The sequence below is a fragment of the Sylvia atricapilla genome, chromosome 11 (genome assembly GCF_009819655.1).
Source record: "Sylvia atricapilla isolate bSylAtr1 chromosome 11, bSylAtr1.pri, whole genome shotgun sequence".
In the NCBI taxonomy this organism is placed as follows: domain Eukaryota; kingdom Metazoa; phylum Chordata; class Aves; order Passeriformes; family Sylviidae; genus Sylvia; species Sylvia atricapilla.
Genome location: NC_089150.1, coordinates 2,080,686 through 2,099,273, shown reverse-complemented (window position 1 = coordinate 2,099,273; position 18,588 = coordinate 2,080,686). Strand labels below are relative to the sequence as shown.

At 44.0% G+C, this 18,588-nt stretch overlaps 1 protein-coding gene across 1 annotated transcript in view; it reads left to right on the top strand.

Annotated features, from left to right (window-relative positions):
* LOC136366238 (contactin-4) overlaps window positions 1-18,588 on the top strand; it is a 129,737-nt gene that overhangs the window by 24,247 nt on the left and 86,902 nt on the right. The window contains exons 2-3 of the mRNA XM_066327159.1: window positions 10,337-10,463; window positions 11,846-12,021. Of these exons, the coding sequence (XP_066183256.1) occupies window positions 10,337-10,463; window positions 11,846-12,021 (303 nt within the window). The remainder of the gene's footprint in view (window positions 1-10,336; window positions 10,464-11,845; window positions 12,022-18,588) is intronic.

Genomic DNA, 18,588 nt, shown 5'->3' with positions numbered 1-18,588 from the left:
CTTCTGGAAAAAAAAAAAATACAACAACTCAACAAAAATTAGGCTTTTTGTAGTGTGTTCTCAATCCACTGTAATCCTTAATTTTCAAAACACAGAAAGCCTTTTTTTTTTTTTTTTTTTGGTAATGAAAAAATTGCTGAAGCAGTGCACATTATTTCGATTACCCATTAAGCCTTCTCTGCTCTAGAAAGGAATTACATGATTTTCATTAAATTTCTTGCTTTTAACTTCTGACTTGTAATTTACCAAAAGAGAAAAACAAACCACTACAACTCTGCTTGTCTCTCATCACTCCCAAGAGGAGTAATGCCAGGGCATCTTTCTGATATTTTGAGGTTTTTTAACTAAAAAACAGGGAGGAATTTATTTTATTTTTATTTTGCACCATAGATCTGTGTTTTCTATAAGGCTTCAGCATTGTATTGGCTTGGCATAAATGGACTTTGCATAGTGAGGGATTTATTTCACTTTATTTCGTTTCATGTTGATCACATCAGTGAACCATAATTTCTTATTGAACAATGAAATAAATATTTAACCCAAATCATGTATAGATAAATATTGGTGTGTATATAATTGTTATGATATATTATTACAAGGTGTAGTATAATAGTATATAAAATTATTATATATAACTATATGTGATACATATCATATCTGTAATTTACATAAAATAATAAATCCACTTTATTTAAATTAACAAATATTAAATCATATATTTGATCACCTATATAATTACAGTACATAATTACACTTTAATGATAAAGTAATAGCCCTTGATCAGATGAAGAAAATAGACGTGATCCTCATCAATATTGAATTTTCATTTTGCATGATGTCACATCTCAGTGCCCTCTAGGTGAGGAACCAAAGTCTTCACAAGTAAAGAAAATTTAAATTTTACCCTGGGGAAAAACTCTGTTTCCAGGAGCAGCTTTCTCCTGTTATTGAATAGGATAAACCCCATAATAGCTTTATTCTATTCAATAACAGGATATTATCATTGAATAATATATATATATTATATTACAATCTATATAATCATTTCTTTTAGTGAAAAAGCCTCTTTAAAAATCACCAAAAAAGGAGCTTTTCTTCCCAAAGCTGAGCTGGGCACGGCAGTTTGAAGTGGACCACTGGAGGTGAATTTTTTCCCTGGGGCCTCCCCGTGGTGCTGCTCTTTAGAGGTGAGTGAGGAGGGTCCAAAATCCTGCCCTGCTCCTGGAAGAGAGGCTCTCCTCACAAAAAAACACCGTCCCTCTGAGCTGGGGGAGTGCTGAAGTGCAGGGTCAGGAGTCAGGGGTTTACAGCTATTCCTGATACCTGTTCCCTGCTGCCTTGCTTGAAAGTTCATAACATTAAAAAAAAAAAATAAAATTAAAGGGATCCGCGTTCTCCGTGGGCAGATTGTACAAATTGGACTCCTGGCTGCTCCTTTGATGTTTTGCTGATTGAACTCGGAGAACTTTATTTAAGCCTTCCCTCAGTTTGGCATTTTAGTGATGTTAATTTTCAGGCTGGGTTTGGTTAATTTTATGGTTGGGTTTGGTTAATTTTAAGGTGGAGTTTGGTTAATTTTAGGGCTGAGTTTGGTTGATTTTAAGGTTTGATTTGGTTAATTTTCAGGCTGAGTTTGGTTAATTTTATGGCTGGGTTTGGTTAATTTTAAGGTTTGGTTTGGTCAATTTTCAGGCTGAGTTTGGTTAATTTTATGGCTGAGTGTGGTTAATTTTCAGGCTGGGTTTGGTTAATTTTATGGCTGAGTGTGGTTAATTTTCAGCCTGGGTTTGGTTAATTTTATGGCTGAGTGTGGTTAATTTTCAGCCTGGGTTTGGTTAATTTTCAGCCTGGGTTTGGTTAATTTTCAGCCTGGGTTTGGTTAATTTTCAGGCTGAGTTTGGTTAATTTTAAGGTTTGATTTGATTAATTTTCAGGCTGAGTTTGGTTCATTTTCAGCCTGGGTTTGTGTGGGGTCTGGTGTCTGTGTGTTTGTGTTTGCAGGGAGGATCTGGTCGCTCTGCAGGGAATGACCCAGCAGAAAAACGAGGATAAATTGGTGAATTTTAGGCTTGGGGTGGCCAGTGCTGGAGTGTCCCAGCTCCCCCATCAGGAACCCTCCGTGTCCTCCTAATTTCCCACTGGATACTGGGATTGCCTTTTGTCCCTCCTCTGCTGAGGGCTGCAAAAACATTTTGAAAAAAACCCAAAAAACCCAACAACGAACAAGAATTGAAGGGCACCTCCTCCAACGTGCCCTGAATTGGAGCAATTCCAGCCACTGCAACCAAGTGACAGAGAGTTGGAGCAGCTGAGCTGCCAGCCCCGTGTCCCGAGAGCAGACTTCCAATGCCTCAAATCCCTTTATGGATTAAACACTCTCTTGCTTTCAGCAGCAGTGAAAAGTGAGGCAGGTCTCTGAAATATCTCAATTATTTTTTTTTAAACCTCAGGATGCCAGCAGTCTTGCGTCAGACCGTTGGAAGCTGATGCTGAAAATTTTTTGCCCCCAAGAATATAAATTTACAACACGATAAACGTGAGGTTTCCCTTTCTCACCATTCTTTCAGCTACTTTTGAATTCCTTACATTGGAATGTTGTCCTTTCTTCTAAAAGCAAGGGCTGACCAGTTTGGAAATAGAGAGAAAATTGGGAAGGGTTAATATCTGTAATGGGGCAGATGCTGAAAATTTGCCTGTGCCAGTGCTCTGTGATAGAAAGGAATGTGTTTAACACTTTAATTCTACTTGGGGGTTCTTGTTGTTCTTGTTGTTTGGGGGTTGGTTTTTTGGTTTGGGGTTTTTGGGGGGTTTTCTGGGGTTTTTTAGTTCTTTTTTGTTTGGGGTTTTGGTGGTTTTTTGATGGGTTTTTTTGTGGAGCTTTTTTTTGTGTGTGTGTGGGTTTGTTGTTGTTGTTGTTGTTTTGGTGGTGGTTTTTTGTTGTTTTTTGGTTTTTTGGTGGGGGGGATGGGTTTTTTGGGAGTTTGTTTTGTTTTGGTTTTTGTGGTTTTTTCCCTCCTCCAAAATAGGGAGAAAACAAACCTCCATCAAGTGGAGATGATGAATTTTTAGCACACATGTCCTGTTGCAGCATTGTCTCAGGAATATGGAAACGTTCCAGAATTGCCAAAAAAACCCCCAAACAGCCAAGGAGAAATGTGCCAGCTGTGGACTGAGTTAACAAATAGTTAACAAATGTTTTGTCCTCTGCTTTTTGTTTGGAAAGTTCTGTTGGTTGGATCCCTGATGGATTCCCCTGTACCCAGCTTGTGTTTCCTTGCTGGAAAATTCAGATACAGGAAGAAAATAGCAGAGGGTAATAATTGTAGGACAAAAAATACTTTGTGTGACCAAAAAATTCCTCATCTCCTCATCTCTACCTGATGGAGGTTTGGTTTTTTCCCTATTTTGGGGAAAGAAAAAAAAAAAAAAAAGAAACAAAACCCAAGTGGAATTAAACTGTTAAACAGATTCCTTTCCAGCACAGAGCACTGGCACTGGCAAGTTTTAAGCATCTGCTTCATTACAAATATCACTCTGCAATTTCTTTCCTATATCTGAATTGGCCAGCTACCTGCAGACTGTCAGCAGGCAGATTTCCAGTGCCCTTTGACCACCCCATGAGCATTTTCTGCCTGGTCCCATGGTGCAAATGAACGAACTTTGGGGCGTTTTTGAGGCTCTGATTGTGCCACGCTGATCACTCCTTCCTCTTCCCAACCCCGGCAATTCCATCTGCTTATTCACAAATATTTGAGAAGGGACTCGGTGGCCTAAGCCTCTCTGTAAATAGCTGGATGAAAAGCTGGCAGGGATCAGCTTTCCCTCTGACAGTGGCTAATGTACTTAAACCTGAGCAGAGAAAAGAGGCTTCACCTTGAAGCCAAGCGCCAGAGAGCTCCTTTTTCACCTTGAAGCTCTCTGCAGGGTTTGGCTCCTCAATCAATGGAGAGCCCGGACACATTGCCACAGTTTGTCTTTGTTTTTCCAGCAATAGACGAGGCAGAGATTATAGGTTATTGCCCCAGGGGCTTGTCTTTTCTAGAGCTTCGGGAGTTTTAAAGGAAAAAGGTTTTTGTCACTGAAAAAATAAAAAAGGGTTTCATAACTTTGCCCGTCTGCTGCTGGGGAGGGGAGGATGGCATTTGTGAACCTGCCTCTCACACACCTTCCTGATCGCACCAAAGATTGGAATCAATTGGATTTCAGGGAGGTGTTGTGGAAAGGAAATACGTGGCTTTAAAATACGCACAGGCAACCAACAACTTCTGCCTTTTTAATATATTTACAGTCCCTGTCATAGTGAAGCCAGCTGAAAGTTTTACGGTAATGATGTGTGTTCTTGGCAGACAGCAATCGTGTCAGCACCTTCCATTTTACTAATAAGTCAATAGATAATTAGCACAGGCCTTGGAAACCTTTCTATTCCCAAACAGCTCTATGCAAGAACGCCCAGCACTGGGGGGAGCACCATTAGCACTGCATTAATCTGATTTTTACTATTGTTTTATAGTGACTCACAGCTCTGTCGTGGGCTGATATTGTCCTCAACAGAGCTCATTGGGAGCTCCTCTGTTTGTTTTCCTGCTCTTGGCTGTGGTGACTCAGGATGAGAGAGGGGACAGCAGGGGAAAAGGGGACAGCAGTGTTAGGAAAATTAATCCACAAACGTCAGAGGTTTATGTCCCAAAAGGAGACAGAGGAGTCCTTTTACTTCATTCCAATAAAGGGAGAGGCCATGGGGCATTTCCCCTGGGCTCTCTCAGGTTTTGGAGGATGCAGCCTCCTTTTTATCCCAATTTGGAGCCTCCTATTTATCCCAACTTCCCGGCCCCATTTCCCTCTCTCTTTCCCCACTGGCTCAGGCACTTGAGAATTACAGACTTCCCGGGGTGCCCAATACCTAAATCCTCCTTTAATGTAGAACCCCCCTTTTAATTTTTAATTCTTATAGAATTTACGGCTTCTCCCCATTGTTTCTTTCATCTTTCAATATCCAACTTCATTTCTCAGCAAACCCACAATTTCTTTGTAAAGGCAAACGTCTTCTTTTCCATCCATCATCCATCAGTGGAATCCTTCCCCTTGTTTCTTTTCTCTCTCTCTGCTGGTTTTATCTACCAGAGGACCAAGAGTTTGTTTGTAGAGACAATCATTTCTCTCAGCAGGATGGGAGAGGGGACAGCAGGAGGGGAGAGGGGACAGCAGGAGGGGAGAGGGGACAGCAGAAGGCTCCCAGTACCTGCTGGAGCCCTGTAGGTGTCACAAAAGAAGTCCTCTCTTGTATCTTGTTCCCAAAGGCGGCCCTTCCCTGAGAAACACCACTTCAAAAACTTTTTTAATATCTGAGTTTTGTCCTATTTTTTTTTTTTCTTCCTTTGGACAGGAAGCACCTGTAGTGGGTCTTGTTCATTGAGAAGTGTCCAGAATTCATCCCAGCAGGAACACAAGGTGTGAAATAGTCGTGGTTTTCATCCCAAAGCCAAGTGCAGCTGATGTTAGCAGAAGTGATGGGCAGAAATGGAGTGAGGCAGGCAGTGGAGCCCTTTGCTGCTCGGGAGGATGGAGTGCAGCTGCTCACCTTGAGGAGCAGGGCTGCTGTGTTCATCAGCCGTGCCCTTGAGCTGTCCCATCCATCCCACTCCTCTGAAGAGCTGCTCTTCCCAAGGTGCGCTTTTGTCTCGAAGAAATACCTGCTCGAAGCACTTGTGTGAAAACAGCCCAGCACACAGAGCAGGCAGCAATTCCCTCAGCAGCAAACAAGGAGAGGATTTTTTCTCTTTTATCCTGGATGTGCTCCAAGAATTCTCCGTTCGGTTTAGTTATGATCTTTCCCCACGGTGTGGAATATTCAATTAAACTTTCTCTCAAATTGGCCGTAACTTTCGATGGAAATTAAAGCAGTTTCTATTTAGGTACCAGTCTCTGTCACCAGGCTTAATGTTCAGAGAGAATAGGAGTGGTTCCACCTGTTTGGTGTGAATTAACCTCGGCTGACACTCCTCATGTTTCAGTTCCTCAAAAGCAGGGGAAGATGACAGCGTTGAGCGTCCAACTGCATGTTGCTGGCTCTCAGCTTTGGGGTGCTGGAGGGACACAGCAAATCTACTCTTCATTTGGAATGTATTCCAATTAATCTGGCTTTTTTTTTTTTTTTAATAGGTTTTGTGATTCACTAGGGGGGGGAAAATATATATATGTATATATCGAGCAGAATGTTCTTCTAAATGATCTATCACTTTCCATCCAGCACCATATGGACACACACCTCCTTCTGTGGTGAAAATGCTGCTTTTTATTGTGAAATCGGCTGAGATTTCCTAGATCCTGCCTCTCCCTGAAAAGAAGCACACTTCTGTCAGAGGAGGCAGACCCAGAGCAGGAGTACATTTGTTTAATCTGACAAGGAGGGGGAAAAAAATGCTCTTTGGAACCCAAATCTTGTTTGCAGGTTGTCTTAAGCTGAGGGCAGCTCGTGTTCGTTCTGGCTTAACTCATTTTTGGGCTCTTCAAAAGAAATGGAACTGAGAAAAATAAAATCTGCCCCTGGGAGTGTCTCAGCAGTTAGTTTGGCTGGGAGGGTTATTTATTTTATTGTCCTGGGACAGCGGGAAGTGTGAGAGGAGTGGCAGCAGCTGTTGAACAGTGTAAAGGGGAAAGTGGGCTAAAATAACTGAGCACTTTTCAGGTGTGTGCACACAGATATGTACTGCTTCTTGATCTTTTTTTTTTTTTTTTTTGATGAAATGACCAAAAAAAAAAGAGTCTGTGAGACACAATCTGATGAGAAGGGTGAGGAAAAAAAGCCTCTAAGCACAGAAAAGCTTCTTCCTGGCCTCAGTGGTTTCTGTGGATTGAGCTGCTCGTAGTGTTCACCAGTGATAAACCAAAAATTGTGTTATCACTCTTGGAGTGCAAGTCCCTGGACATTGCTGTGACAGAATTAAAGTTAACCACTTTGAATTTATTTAAAAAAAAAAAAAAAAAGGTGTAGAATTTGTATTTCAGAGTTATCCAAACAGCAAAAGGCTGCTCCCACAAAAGCAGACACTTCAGGAGAGCAAAAGCCTTTGGCTGCGCTGACAATAAACATCTGAGCAACACAACTTAGTCAAAAAATGGGCTTTTTAATTTTTTTTTTTCCCTCTGGTGCAGGCACTTGTAGTTTCCCGTCTGCAAGAATCTCGATGGCAGCTTGTTTTGTTTATTAGTGACTCTTCAGTGCTCTGTGAACCAAATCCTCCCGGTGTGTGGGGTTCTGTGGCTCAGCCCTTATCACCCCGTGGTGGGATCTGGGCTGCGCTGATTCCCATCACACATTAAGGCCGGAGCAAAGCAGCTCCACAGGCTGAAGATTAAACAGCTTGGACTTGCTTATCTCGCTTATACACAGGCAGCAAGAAGAGGGAGAAGAAAGGCACTCAAAAATAATTTTATCTGCCCAGTGGTGCGAGGTTTTTGCTGCTCCTCTGTTCCCCTGGTGGGCTGCGGCTGCTCTCAGAGCTCCTCCCTGCCTTGCCCAGCTCCTTCTGCTCCAAAATCCCACCAGGATTTTGCCTCTTGCTGCTCAACAGGAAGGGAAAGCTTTTTTTTTTATTATTATTTTTTTTGCTATATAAAAGCTCAATGTTGAACTGTGTCAGCAGCAGGTGGGATGTTTGGAAGTGTTTTTATTTGATCTTTCACGAGCTTCTACTTCAGCCGAGGTAAACTGAGTTTTTTGGTAGACAAGCACAGCGTTTTCGCCTCTTTGTGACTGTTTCTACCTCCAGTTCTCTATCTGGAGTCTGTGGTTTTTAAACTGGGAATTGCTCACTAATTAATTCCACAGACAGGTTCTTATACCGGTAACTCCCACTGCTTGGTGTGTTTCTTTAACCAGTTTCATTGACCCCTGAAGCCCAGGATGCTGCAGGTTCACCTCTGCTCCTGCAGCCAGGAGATGTCCTGGACGTGTGGGGACACTTTGGGACCTTTAGATTTGTTCCTGTTTCCCACCTCAAGGAGGTGAACTGTTTACTTTTAATTCAAGCTGTGTTTTCCTTGAATTAGATGGGAGGGGGACCAAGGTCAGACCTTTGGTGTGATGTGATACAAACTGACTGTCTCTAATTGAGATAACAGCAGATGACAGCCCAGGGAGGGCTGTGAGGCAGTGACAGAGGCAACCCAACACATCCCTGAGTCAGCAGCTCCCTAACTGGATTATCTGGGATGATCTGGCTCGTGCCACCACCACACTCTGTGTTTCTGGCCTTTGAAACAACTCTCACACAGCACCTGAGCACTCCCACCTTTTCCAGTGAGAAAACTGGATGCATTCAGATGTATTTTAAACCTCTCGCTTTCAAACCCGCTCAAACAGTTCTCAGAGCTATAATTTTTTTTTTTTTTTGTATTCCTGTTTCTACGGCCTGGGCCAGGCTATAATGTTCTTTCTCAGGGAGAATGAGACTGCTCAGGGAGTGCAGCAGCCCTGGGTCTCAGGAACAAGGCTGGATGCCATAATCCAGTCCCTTCTGCTTTAGGGCTGGTTTTATCTTTTCCCACCAGCAACACGAGTTGCACACAGGTGTAATTTAAAGCTGGGGATGGTGTGAAATGTGTTTTGAATAATAGATGGGTTTCAGTCAGGTCTCGTTACCATATAATTAAAAATACAGATAAATACAAGGCCCGTGGCTGTGAGCTTGGTGCATCCTCTGTTGTGGTGGGGCCTGAGCGAGAGGTGGCTCCTTTCTCATCTTCCTGGCTGGGTCTCTGTGAAATCCTTCTGAGGAGATGACACAATTTGCTCTCCCTGGAGTGAAGGGCTGCTGTTCTGTCCTCAGTAAATCCAGCTGATTTCCCAGAGGCAGGGAATATGAGGGTTATTCCTGTTCATTCTCACTTTCCTTCCATCTGGAAGATCCATCATCTTCTTTATTTATTCGTATTTTTTGTACATCCCAGCATCTCTATTTTTATTTGCTATCATTGTATTTATTATTATTTATTTCTTCATTTTCTCCTGACCTCCTAAACCCACAGATCTCCTGTATCCCCATCCTGGTGGGCTTCCAGCAGCCTGACTGAAGTCAATTCTGTCTTCAACTCCCTGCACTCTGAAAGAACAGGGTCTGCCGTAAAGACAGGGCAGGAAAAGATTGGGAAACGATCTAAAAAATGTTCAATCAAGGTTCCTTGCAGTCAGCTGAAAGACTTTGTGGCCGTGAGCACTTGCAGCATGTCCTCACTTGCACTGAACTTAGAGGAGCAGCCAGACATTGACACTGATGAGAGGAAAAGTCTCGGGGAAATCACGGCAGCTGATCTTTTCAGGGGAAGGAAAAGTTGGTTCCTTTTGTGTTCTGAGCAGCCACTGTGGAGCTAAAAGTGCCTGCTACAAAGAGGATGGGGAGCAGTGAATTCAGCCAGAGCTTTCCGTGGGTGTTTTGAGCAGTGTCAGTGAATTCCCTGAGACTTTCTGCTCGCTCCTCAGGGATGAGCCTGGGAGCAGCTCCCACCCTCAGCTCCAGGTCTGAGAAGAGGAGAAATTGATAAGGTGAAAGCACAAAGTGCTTGAGGAGAGAGAAAAGGAGATGGGAAGGAGTTAACAGCTCAAAAAAAAAAAAAAAAAAATCAAAGTGAGTTTTTCAAATGAAGAAGGAAAGTCAGCCCAAGGGAGGCTCCCACTGGTAATCACCAGCCTCAGAGTGTTGGATTGCTGGGAAAAGACTCCTGAGCTCCTTGAAGGTCGTGTCAGGTTGTTTTGCCAAAATATTTTCCCTCCTGTACCTGTCTTTAGCGTGATTTTTCAATGCTGTGAAGGGCACAGGATGTCCTTGTCAGGGCTGTCACACAGCAGCTCTTTGGGACCCTGGTGCCCAGGGAGGTGTGGGGCTGCTGCCAGGGGTGGAAAAGGATTTCCATCCCTCAGACGGGCTGGTGCTCACTGAGAGCCCCTGAGTGCCGAAAGGCTCCAGTCAGGGATGGCAGGACCACACTGGGGACCCTGGGGCTCATTTTATTGCTGTGTTTAACAATGTGGGGGCTTCGTTTGCAAGGAAAACACCTCCATTTTTTTTAAAGGAGATGTGATTTTTCAGGATTGTGATTTGAGTGGAGCTCTGTGCCTGTTCCCCCTGTTTGGACTTCGGGTGAGGTTTCATTCTGTGCTCAGTTTAGGACATTTTCACGAATGTCTGAAAAATGTCTAAAATCTGCTGTTAGAAACGACATAAAATGTCATCAGATCTTTTCCCAGGTGAACGACACACTTGCTGCTGAGAGTCTATTTTATATTTTTAAGCCTGGGACGTGGGGATTCCACGAGTGACCTGTCCCCTTTCCTCTGCAGATGACAACACCCTGCACGGGCCCGTGTTCCTCCAGGAGCCCGACAGCCTCATCTTCCCCCTGGGCTCGGAGGAGAGGAAAGTGAAGCTGAGCTGTGAAGTGAAAGGAAATCCCAGACCAACCATTGGGTTTGTTCAGTGTTTTAACTCTTGTCACACAGGAGCCTTGCTGCTGTGTGGGTCGCTGATGTCCCTGAAATCCCAAAACCATCCCCAGGGGCAGCTCTGATCTCTGCCCTGTGACCAGGATCCAGGGAGAGGCTGGAGCTGGGCCAGGGCAGGTTTAGGTTGGATTTGAGGGAAAAGTTCTTTCCCCAGGGAATGGGCATGGCCCTGAGGCTGCCAGAGCTCCAGGAGCATTTGGACAACACTCCCCAGGGTGGGATTTGGGGTGTCCTGGCCAGGTTTTGATGGTCCTTGTGGGTCCAGGGTGGGATTTGGGGTGTCCTGGCCAGGTTTTTGATGGTCCTTGTGGGTCCAGGGTGGGATTTGGGGTGTCCTGGCCAGGTTTTTGATGGTCAGGGTGGGATTTGGGGTGTCCTGACCAGGTTTTTGATGGTCCTTGTGGGTCCCTTCCAGCTCAGGATGTTCTGGAAGCTTTAGGAACAGTGATCCTGGAGCTTTAGGAACAGAGGGAATGGACACCAAGAAATCTCCAGGTGTTGCAACTCAATGGCAAAATTCTGACAGCAGTTCTGAAAGGTTACAGAAGGATCACAGATAATCCTGGCTCTCAGATTCACCATCCTTTCCCAGAAACATGGACAAATCTCCTGATGCTTTTCAGCTCTAGTAACTGCTCTGGGATCCTTGGAGGAAGGTGCTGTCCTCCTGCAGAGCTGTAAATCACTGCTGCTGCTCTTCTCTGTCCTCTGGTGCCTCTCTCCCTCTGCTCCCCACTAAATAACCTCTGTGAAACCATTCAGAGCCACCAGGCCGCTGCCTCTGTGCTGGCTGCTGGCACCCAGCTGGCTGATGCCATGAAATCCATGGATTTGTGGTGCAAACACCTCCCCAGAGTGGTGGGAAGGGCAATGTCCTCCTCCCTTCTCCATCCAGACCTGCTCTGCCTGGGGCTGGAATTCCTCAGTGCCCCACATCTGCCAGGAGGGAATTTTCTCTGGATTTAAAAACAAACAACCAGCAAGTCAGGAGAGAGGGGAGGAAAAAAAAATATCCTCAGTGGACTTGAATGTGTTCAAGATCGTGTCTCAGGGACTCCCCCTTGCCAAGTGATTAATCCCAAAGAGCAGCAGCAACTACAGAGGCATGAATCATTTCAGAGACTGAAATATCTGTCAAGGATATTGCTCCTCCAGTTAAACACTGGGAGATTTCAATACCCCTCAGGAAATTTGCATTTTTGTGCCATCTTGGTTTGTATTTTTTTTTCTTTATTTTTAATAAGCAGCCAGAGCCATTCCAAACCTTCCTTCCCTCGCTTCACGCTGCGTTTTCAAGCCTCCCCCAAGAGCATCAGCAGAGTTTAACTTTGGCATTCTGTGCTGCAGGTGGAAGTTCAATGGAAGCAGCATCGACATGGGCATGGATTACCGCTACAGCCTGCTGGAAGGGAACCTGCTGATCAATAATCCCAACAAAAGCCAGGATGCTGGGACGTACCAGTGTGTAGCAACAAACCCCTTCGGAACCATCGTCAGCAGAGAGGCACAGCTGCAGTTTGCCTGTGAGTAAACTCTGTGCCCACAGTGTGCTAGGGGAAAAAAAAAATAGAGAAAAAAAGGTTTTCCCAGCTTTTCCTGGTGGGTTCTCTGGAATTCATGGAGTGGGAAATAGGGGAAGTGTGAATGAGGAGCACAGATCTTGGATTATCATTATTTTGCTGGAATGGTTTGGGTTGTGCAGGGTGAAATGTCTTAGTTCTTGAGGAAGGTTACTGAGGGAAGGATCTGGCAAATGGGATCAACTCACCATTGGCTTTTTACCTCTCCTTGGAGATTTAAAGCTTCAAAATGTTCAAAAGAAACATACAGGGTAAAATGTCTTATTTCTTGAGGAAGAGGTTACCTAGGAAAGGGTCTGGCCAATGGGATCATCTCACCATTGTTTGTTGGGTTTTTTGGGTATTTTTTTCCTTTCCTTGGAGATGTAAATCTTCTAAATGTTCCAAAGGAGCACACAGGGTAAAAAGTCCTGTTACTTGAGGTTACCTAGGAAAGGATCTGGCAAATGGGATCATCTCACCATTGGGTTTATAAACTTTCCTTGGAGATTTAAAGCTTCAAAATGTTCATAAGGAGCACACAGGGTAAAATGCGTTATTTCTTGAGGAAGAGGTTACCTCAAAGGTCTGACAAATGGGATCCCAGTGTTGGTTTTTTTTTCCCTTTCTTTGGAGATTTAAATCTTCAAAATGTTCCAAAGGAGCATAATCTCCCCGAGGGGTGAATTGACAGAGATTTCACAAGTCCTGGGTTTCAGTGGTCCCTCAGGTGTGGGCACTCTGAGGGCAGCTCCGTGTTTATTTTGGGTTAAAGCAGAGTTGCAGCTTCCTGTCAAAAGCTGAGGGTAAGAAAAGGCAGCATCTTGCTGTTAATTCCCATTTAATTCACTCCTTTTAAGAGTTAACTGGTGAATCTTGGGACATCAGTAATGTGTGTTGTTCTTCAAGGGCTGTGTTATTCTTCTGTAGCCTTTTCAGGGAAGATTAAACTGTGATGGAGCCATTCAGCCTCCTGCGGAGGGCAGACAGGGTCAGCAATTTCATCCTTGAAATATGGATTTAGGTTACAAACTCATTATGATAGAAGTGCTAATATTTCCCCCGAATACTTGGGTTGGTTTTTTTTTTCTATATCTGTCATTTTCATTTCAGGGTTTTTTTTTCTTTTTTCTTCCTCTCTCTTTTTCTCTTTCTCTTCCCTCCTTTTTTCTTGTGTCTTTTTTTTTTATTATTATTTTTTCTGTGGTAGTTGTCTCTGAAATTGAACATCTTTTCACTGAGTGAGGAATCTGCTGTGCCACGGTACCAGAATATGGATTAATGATACCCTGAGCCCTGCTCTTACAGCAACACAGCCTTTCAGAAAATAAAAAAGCTATAAACCCTCGAGTATGGATCTAATAATGGCTTTCCCACAAAGATCTATGAAAACAGAACTAGATTAAATGATGCACTTTTGATTTCAGGGGCTGGAGCTGCTCTTGACGATTTTATTCTCCTTGCTGTGGTTTGTGTTGGGGAATAACCCTGGGATCAGCCAGAGGCTCCCTTCAGACACAGGAGTCCAGTTGTTTGCTGTGGCCTGGCTCCTGCTCCTCTTGAGGATGGAGATAAAGCTGCCATTGATTTTCAGTGGCACCAGGGTGGGCCCACAGCCCTCCCAAAGTGATGAATTTGCAGCTTCTCCTGCCTGCTCAGCTCCAGGCCCTTTTGGCAGGACAGGGAGGATGAGCTCCTCGTCCTTGCCAAATTGTTCCTTGGGATGTGCCATCCTGGGATGTGCCATCCCTGGAGCTGTCAGGGTGTGAGAGCAGGGCACAGCTTACAGAGACACAGACCTTTAAACTGTGTGGTGTCCTGCCCAGTGTCCAACCCCCTGATTCCTTTTCCTGAAGGAAAAATGCCATTTCCATCAATCCCAGATCAGCCCCTCCGCCTGCCTGTGCCCCCAGCCCTGGTGTTGGGGTGGTGTTAACTCAGGAATGAGCCCATTTAGTTCCGTTTCCCCACGTGTTCCCACATCCCAAAGGGCTTCTCTCGGCTGAAATCCTGCCTGAGCCGTGCCCAGGGCAGCCACCAGAGTCAGAGCTGAGCTCCCAACCTCTGCTCCTTCCCCACAGCCTCTGATGGCTGGAAAACTAGGCTAAGCCTCACGTAAGCTCCTTTTTTTTTTTTTTTTTTTTCCTTTCTTTTCCCTTTTCCCTTTTCTCTTTTTCTCTCTTTTTTGGTGATGAATAGGACCAAGAGGGAGTTTGCAGCAGAGGATGGATCTATAACCTACTTTACTTTCATCTGGGCTAGAAGGACCCTGAAGTCAGAGCAGAAATGGAGGAATATTTTTTTTATCTGCTTTGTTTCCTCCCCAGGGTTCTCAATAAGCTGAATACATTATCACTTAAAGCAGTGGCACCTGGAAATTATCTTTACACGTTGTCCTAAAGCTGGGAATCTCCTAAGCCTGCAGTGTTCTTTGGGAAGTTGTTTTGGTTTCTGTCTGGAAGGAGCTCTGGAGAGGGCAGGTCACTCACAGCACCACAGGTCCTCTCCTGCTTTTAGGAATTCAGGGAAAAGCAAGGCACAGCCTTGACATTTTTCTCCATCTCTCTTCGTATTTATTCATTTTGCCTTTAATATGAAAAAACACCCCTATTGAAAAAGCAGATATTTCTTTTTTTTTTTTATATGTAAGGTCTTATTCTTTAAAACTAAATGATGATGTAGATGGGTTTTTTGTTGTGTTTTTTTTTTAATGAACCCCCGAACATCTTGTAAAACCCGATTTTAGAGTAGTAAACATCTGCAGAGCTGCAGGGTGATGCTTTTGTGGCATGTTCTAATCAGTTTTCATGGTTTGTGTGGCTGGAGAACAGGACAGGGAATCAGGAGGTTTTGTTATTTGCTCTGTCATTAGGAAGATTTCTTGTGACACTTCTTTTGCCTCCAAACCTCCTGTGGATGAAATAACGCTCTTGACCCAGCTGAGGAAATAATCATGGTCCTTAGGTGATGCTTTGGGATTCTGTGTCAATGCAAACCAGTATTTTCTCTAAATGTGTGGAAAGAGCAGTTCCAGGCGCAGGCTTGGCAAAGGCCAGAGGTGCATCCTGCAGGAAAATTCCTGTTTCCTCCAAAGGCAGTGCAGAATAAAGTCCCAGTGGCTGCTTTGTCTTTATTTTGGTTTTTTCATTCTCGTTTTCCCTCTGGAAAGCAAAGCCAGGAGTCAGCCTTGGCATGTGGAGGATGGAGGAGCTTTCAATGTCTTTGTGGAAAGGTGTCCTGTGTCGGTGTCCCTGTCTGCAGCAAACCTGAGGGGCATTTCACTCTTCATCTCCCCCCAGAGAGGGACAGAACGGAACAATAGAAGCACTCTGAGGCCCAAAATGTGAATTTCCACAAAGAGGCTGAACCACCAGAGCTGAGGATCTCTGAGGAGTGGGGTTTGGTTGGGTTTTTAATCACCTAAAGGGAAATTTTCCTTTGAAAACTTCCTGCTGAGTGAGCTTGAGTCATGTTATCCAGAAAATCCGTGGCTGCCCCTGGATCCCTGGAAGTGTCCCGGCTTGGAGCAGCCTGGGACAGTGTCCCTGCCCTCTGTCATGGGCTCTAATGGATTCTGGGGCTCAGTGATTGTATTTTACATTATTTGGGGTCAGAATTTGCATTCCTGTCACTGCCCAGAGAGTGGGAAGGTGCAGAAGAGCCCATGGAGGACACAACACCTCCTGTGCCCATGGAAATTCTGCTCTGTGCCCACTGCAAATTCATCTGTGCTGCAAGAAAGTGCAAACAGAGCTTTTTTTTTTTTTTTTTTTTTTTTTTTTTTTTTTTTTTTTTTTTTTTTCCCCTCTTTATTTTTAGTCTAGGAGAAGATAAAAAACTTCAGAGAGTGAAACAACCCCATTCGAGTCAACCCAAGGGGAAATGTCTGCCCAGATTTTCTAGATTAAAGTAATAAAATTTTCAGAGTCCTCAGCATTTTTGTCTCAAGCAGAGGAGCTGCTTCAAAATAAATGTTTGAAATATTTCCTGTCGAAGGAAGGCAAACAGGCAGTTTTTATGAAGTGGAACATGAAGACAAGGAGGATTTTTTTTTTATTTTATTTTATTCATAATATCATAGAGAAGAGTGGTTTGATTTTGGGAAAGAAAAGCGAGTGCCTTGCAGGACTTTCTAAGAACTCCTGTTTCCCTGTGAGATCAGTGGTGGAAGGAAGGCAGGAAAGCCCTGGGGCTGGATGGGAGCAAGGATCAAACCCCAGTGAGGTGGAATTTCTGCCGTGAGGGTTCAGAAATCCCTTTGGCTTGAACAGAAGGTGGTCAGAAAGACTTGGGAAAATCCAAACACGGGAGCCCAGATAGAGATGTCCAAGCCTGAGACGACAGAGAGATCAGAGATGTGAGTGCCAAAGCTGCCCAGGCAGGGCCTTGTTAATGCCCACAGCAATAAAGTCCAAGGAAAAACATTTTCCAGCAGGGATAAGGCTGGGGGAAATGCCAAGATATTTATTTACCTCTAAAACTTCTTTTTTCCTTTCTTTTCTCCTCGGCGAAGTGAGATCCCAGGGAAATTTCTGCTCTAAAGGTCAAATTAGAAAGCTTTCATCCCCAGCCTTGTAAACTATTTCTCAAATCAGTGACTCTCAAAATTATTCATTAGAACACCAGCTCTTAAACTAAAATTCTATTAAGCTCTGTATCAGAGGGGTTTTTTTCCAACCCACACAGCTCTCTGGGTAGTCCTGACACACCAGCAAGGACACAGGCTGGAGAACTTCATCTCTCTGTTGGTGAGAGGGATGGCAGAAAACCCAGCTAAAAACCAGGTGCAGTTTTATAAAGACAGTGTTTGGGGCCATAAATAGCAGCAGGCAAATCCTGTCTGTTGTGGGTGCCAGTGAAGAGCTTCCAGCCTTTTTTTTTCCTGAGAGTTCTTCCAACCTCATATCCAAAATGGTTTGAGGTGCACTGGGATCCCCTCTCCGAGACTGGTTTTGTATTTATATATATATATTTTATATGTAAATATTTACATATTTTTATATAAATATATATATATTAGTATTGTTATTTTAATATATATATATTTAAATTCCCACAGTGTGTAGCCAACAGCCACTGGAGACGGATTATCATGCCACTGCCTCCACCTGGTTGTTGGTTTTGTCCAGGACATGACCCTGGGATCTGTTGTATGTGGAGAGTTGTGCAAAGGTGATGAGAATAATTTGGGAAAGGGCATCCAAATATCCCTGAGCAGGAGGTTCTTGGCTCACTCTGAACCAGGAGGATTTGACCAAACCTTCTGTCAGGTTTCCTTTTGTTGGAGATGTCATTGCTGGCCTAATGAGATTCCCTTTGGATGAGTCGTGTGCTCTTTAATAAAAGGAATAATCTTACTGTCTTCAATTCAAAGGCTGGATGTGACCTTAAACATCACCCCAAAGTTTAGATGGCTGGGATTATCTTTACATTATAGGAGGGGTTTGAGAAGGCAGAGCCCATTATGATCTGTAAATCTCATTAAGTCATGCTTAAAAATTGGCTTTGGGTGTCTTGGCTGTGTCTGGGTACCCAGGGGGATAAAGAGGTAATTACACCTTACCTAAACCATCATTTCCTATCGTATGGGTGCTTTAAAGTTCATTTAACATTAGGAAAAGTGGTGTTTTGTCCACTCCAGAATAGCCCAACTCATCAGTGAATGTGTGTTGGCTTTTGAATTCATCGCTACCTGGATGATCAGGTTCATTTTTAACCTTTCTGTTTTCCTGTGCTCAAAGTACAACCAAGTCTCCAGGGTGAAACACACCAACCACAACCCCCCCTAAAACACAAATGGGTTAAAAGAGCTCCTGAAGTGCTGATCCAAGGGTTTGTGGCTCATCTAAGTGAAGCAGGAGGTTCTTAACCCAACACTTATTTTTAGTGCTGTAGGAAAGGCACTAAGGCAGTGCTAATTCCCAGTGATTCCCCGTTGGATGCTCAGATGTATCATCCACCTTTCTCCCTCCCTGTGCTGCTCCTGGGCACAAACTCCGTGTTGCCTCTGCCCAGGTTCATTGGAAATGTCGTTTTGTAGGAATAATGATCCCCAGGGATGCAGCTCCTGTGCTTTGAGGGTTCCTTCCTGTTCACATCAACTCAGTGGAGTGACATCAACAATGTGTTATCAAATTTGCTTTACAGCACTCTCCAGAGAACGACTTTTCTGTAAAATCCACTAACATTTTTATTTTTCTAGGCCTGTTAGCCGTGTTTTTTCTTTGGCAATTAAAACCCAGTGATGTATAAAGCAGTGATTGATGTGGGTACATTTTTATTGGAATACAGCAAAAGCAGAAATCCTTTCACAGCAGTTAAACAGGAATAATAGGTGAAAATAGCACTGACACTGCTTTTCTAATCATTAGGATAAAAAAACCCAAAAAACCCTGAACTGTAATGACAAAGGGCTCACTAATGGTGAGTTTTTGACAGCGTGTCATTCAAGGCACTGCACAGCAGAGCTGCCTCCCACATGATGCAGTCACAGAAATTGGCTTTCTAAAGGACATGCAGACACCTGCCACC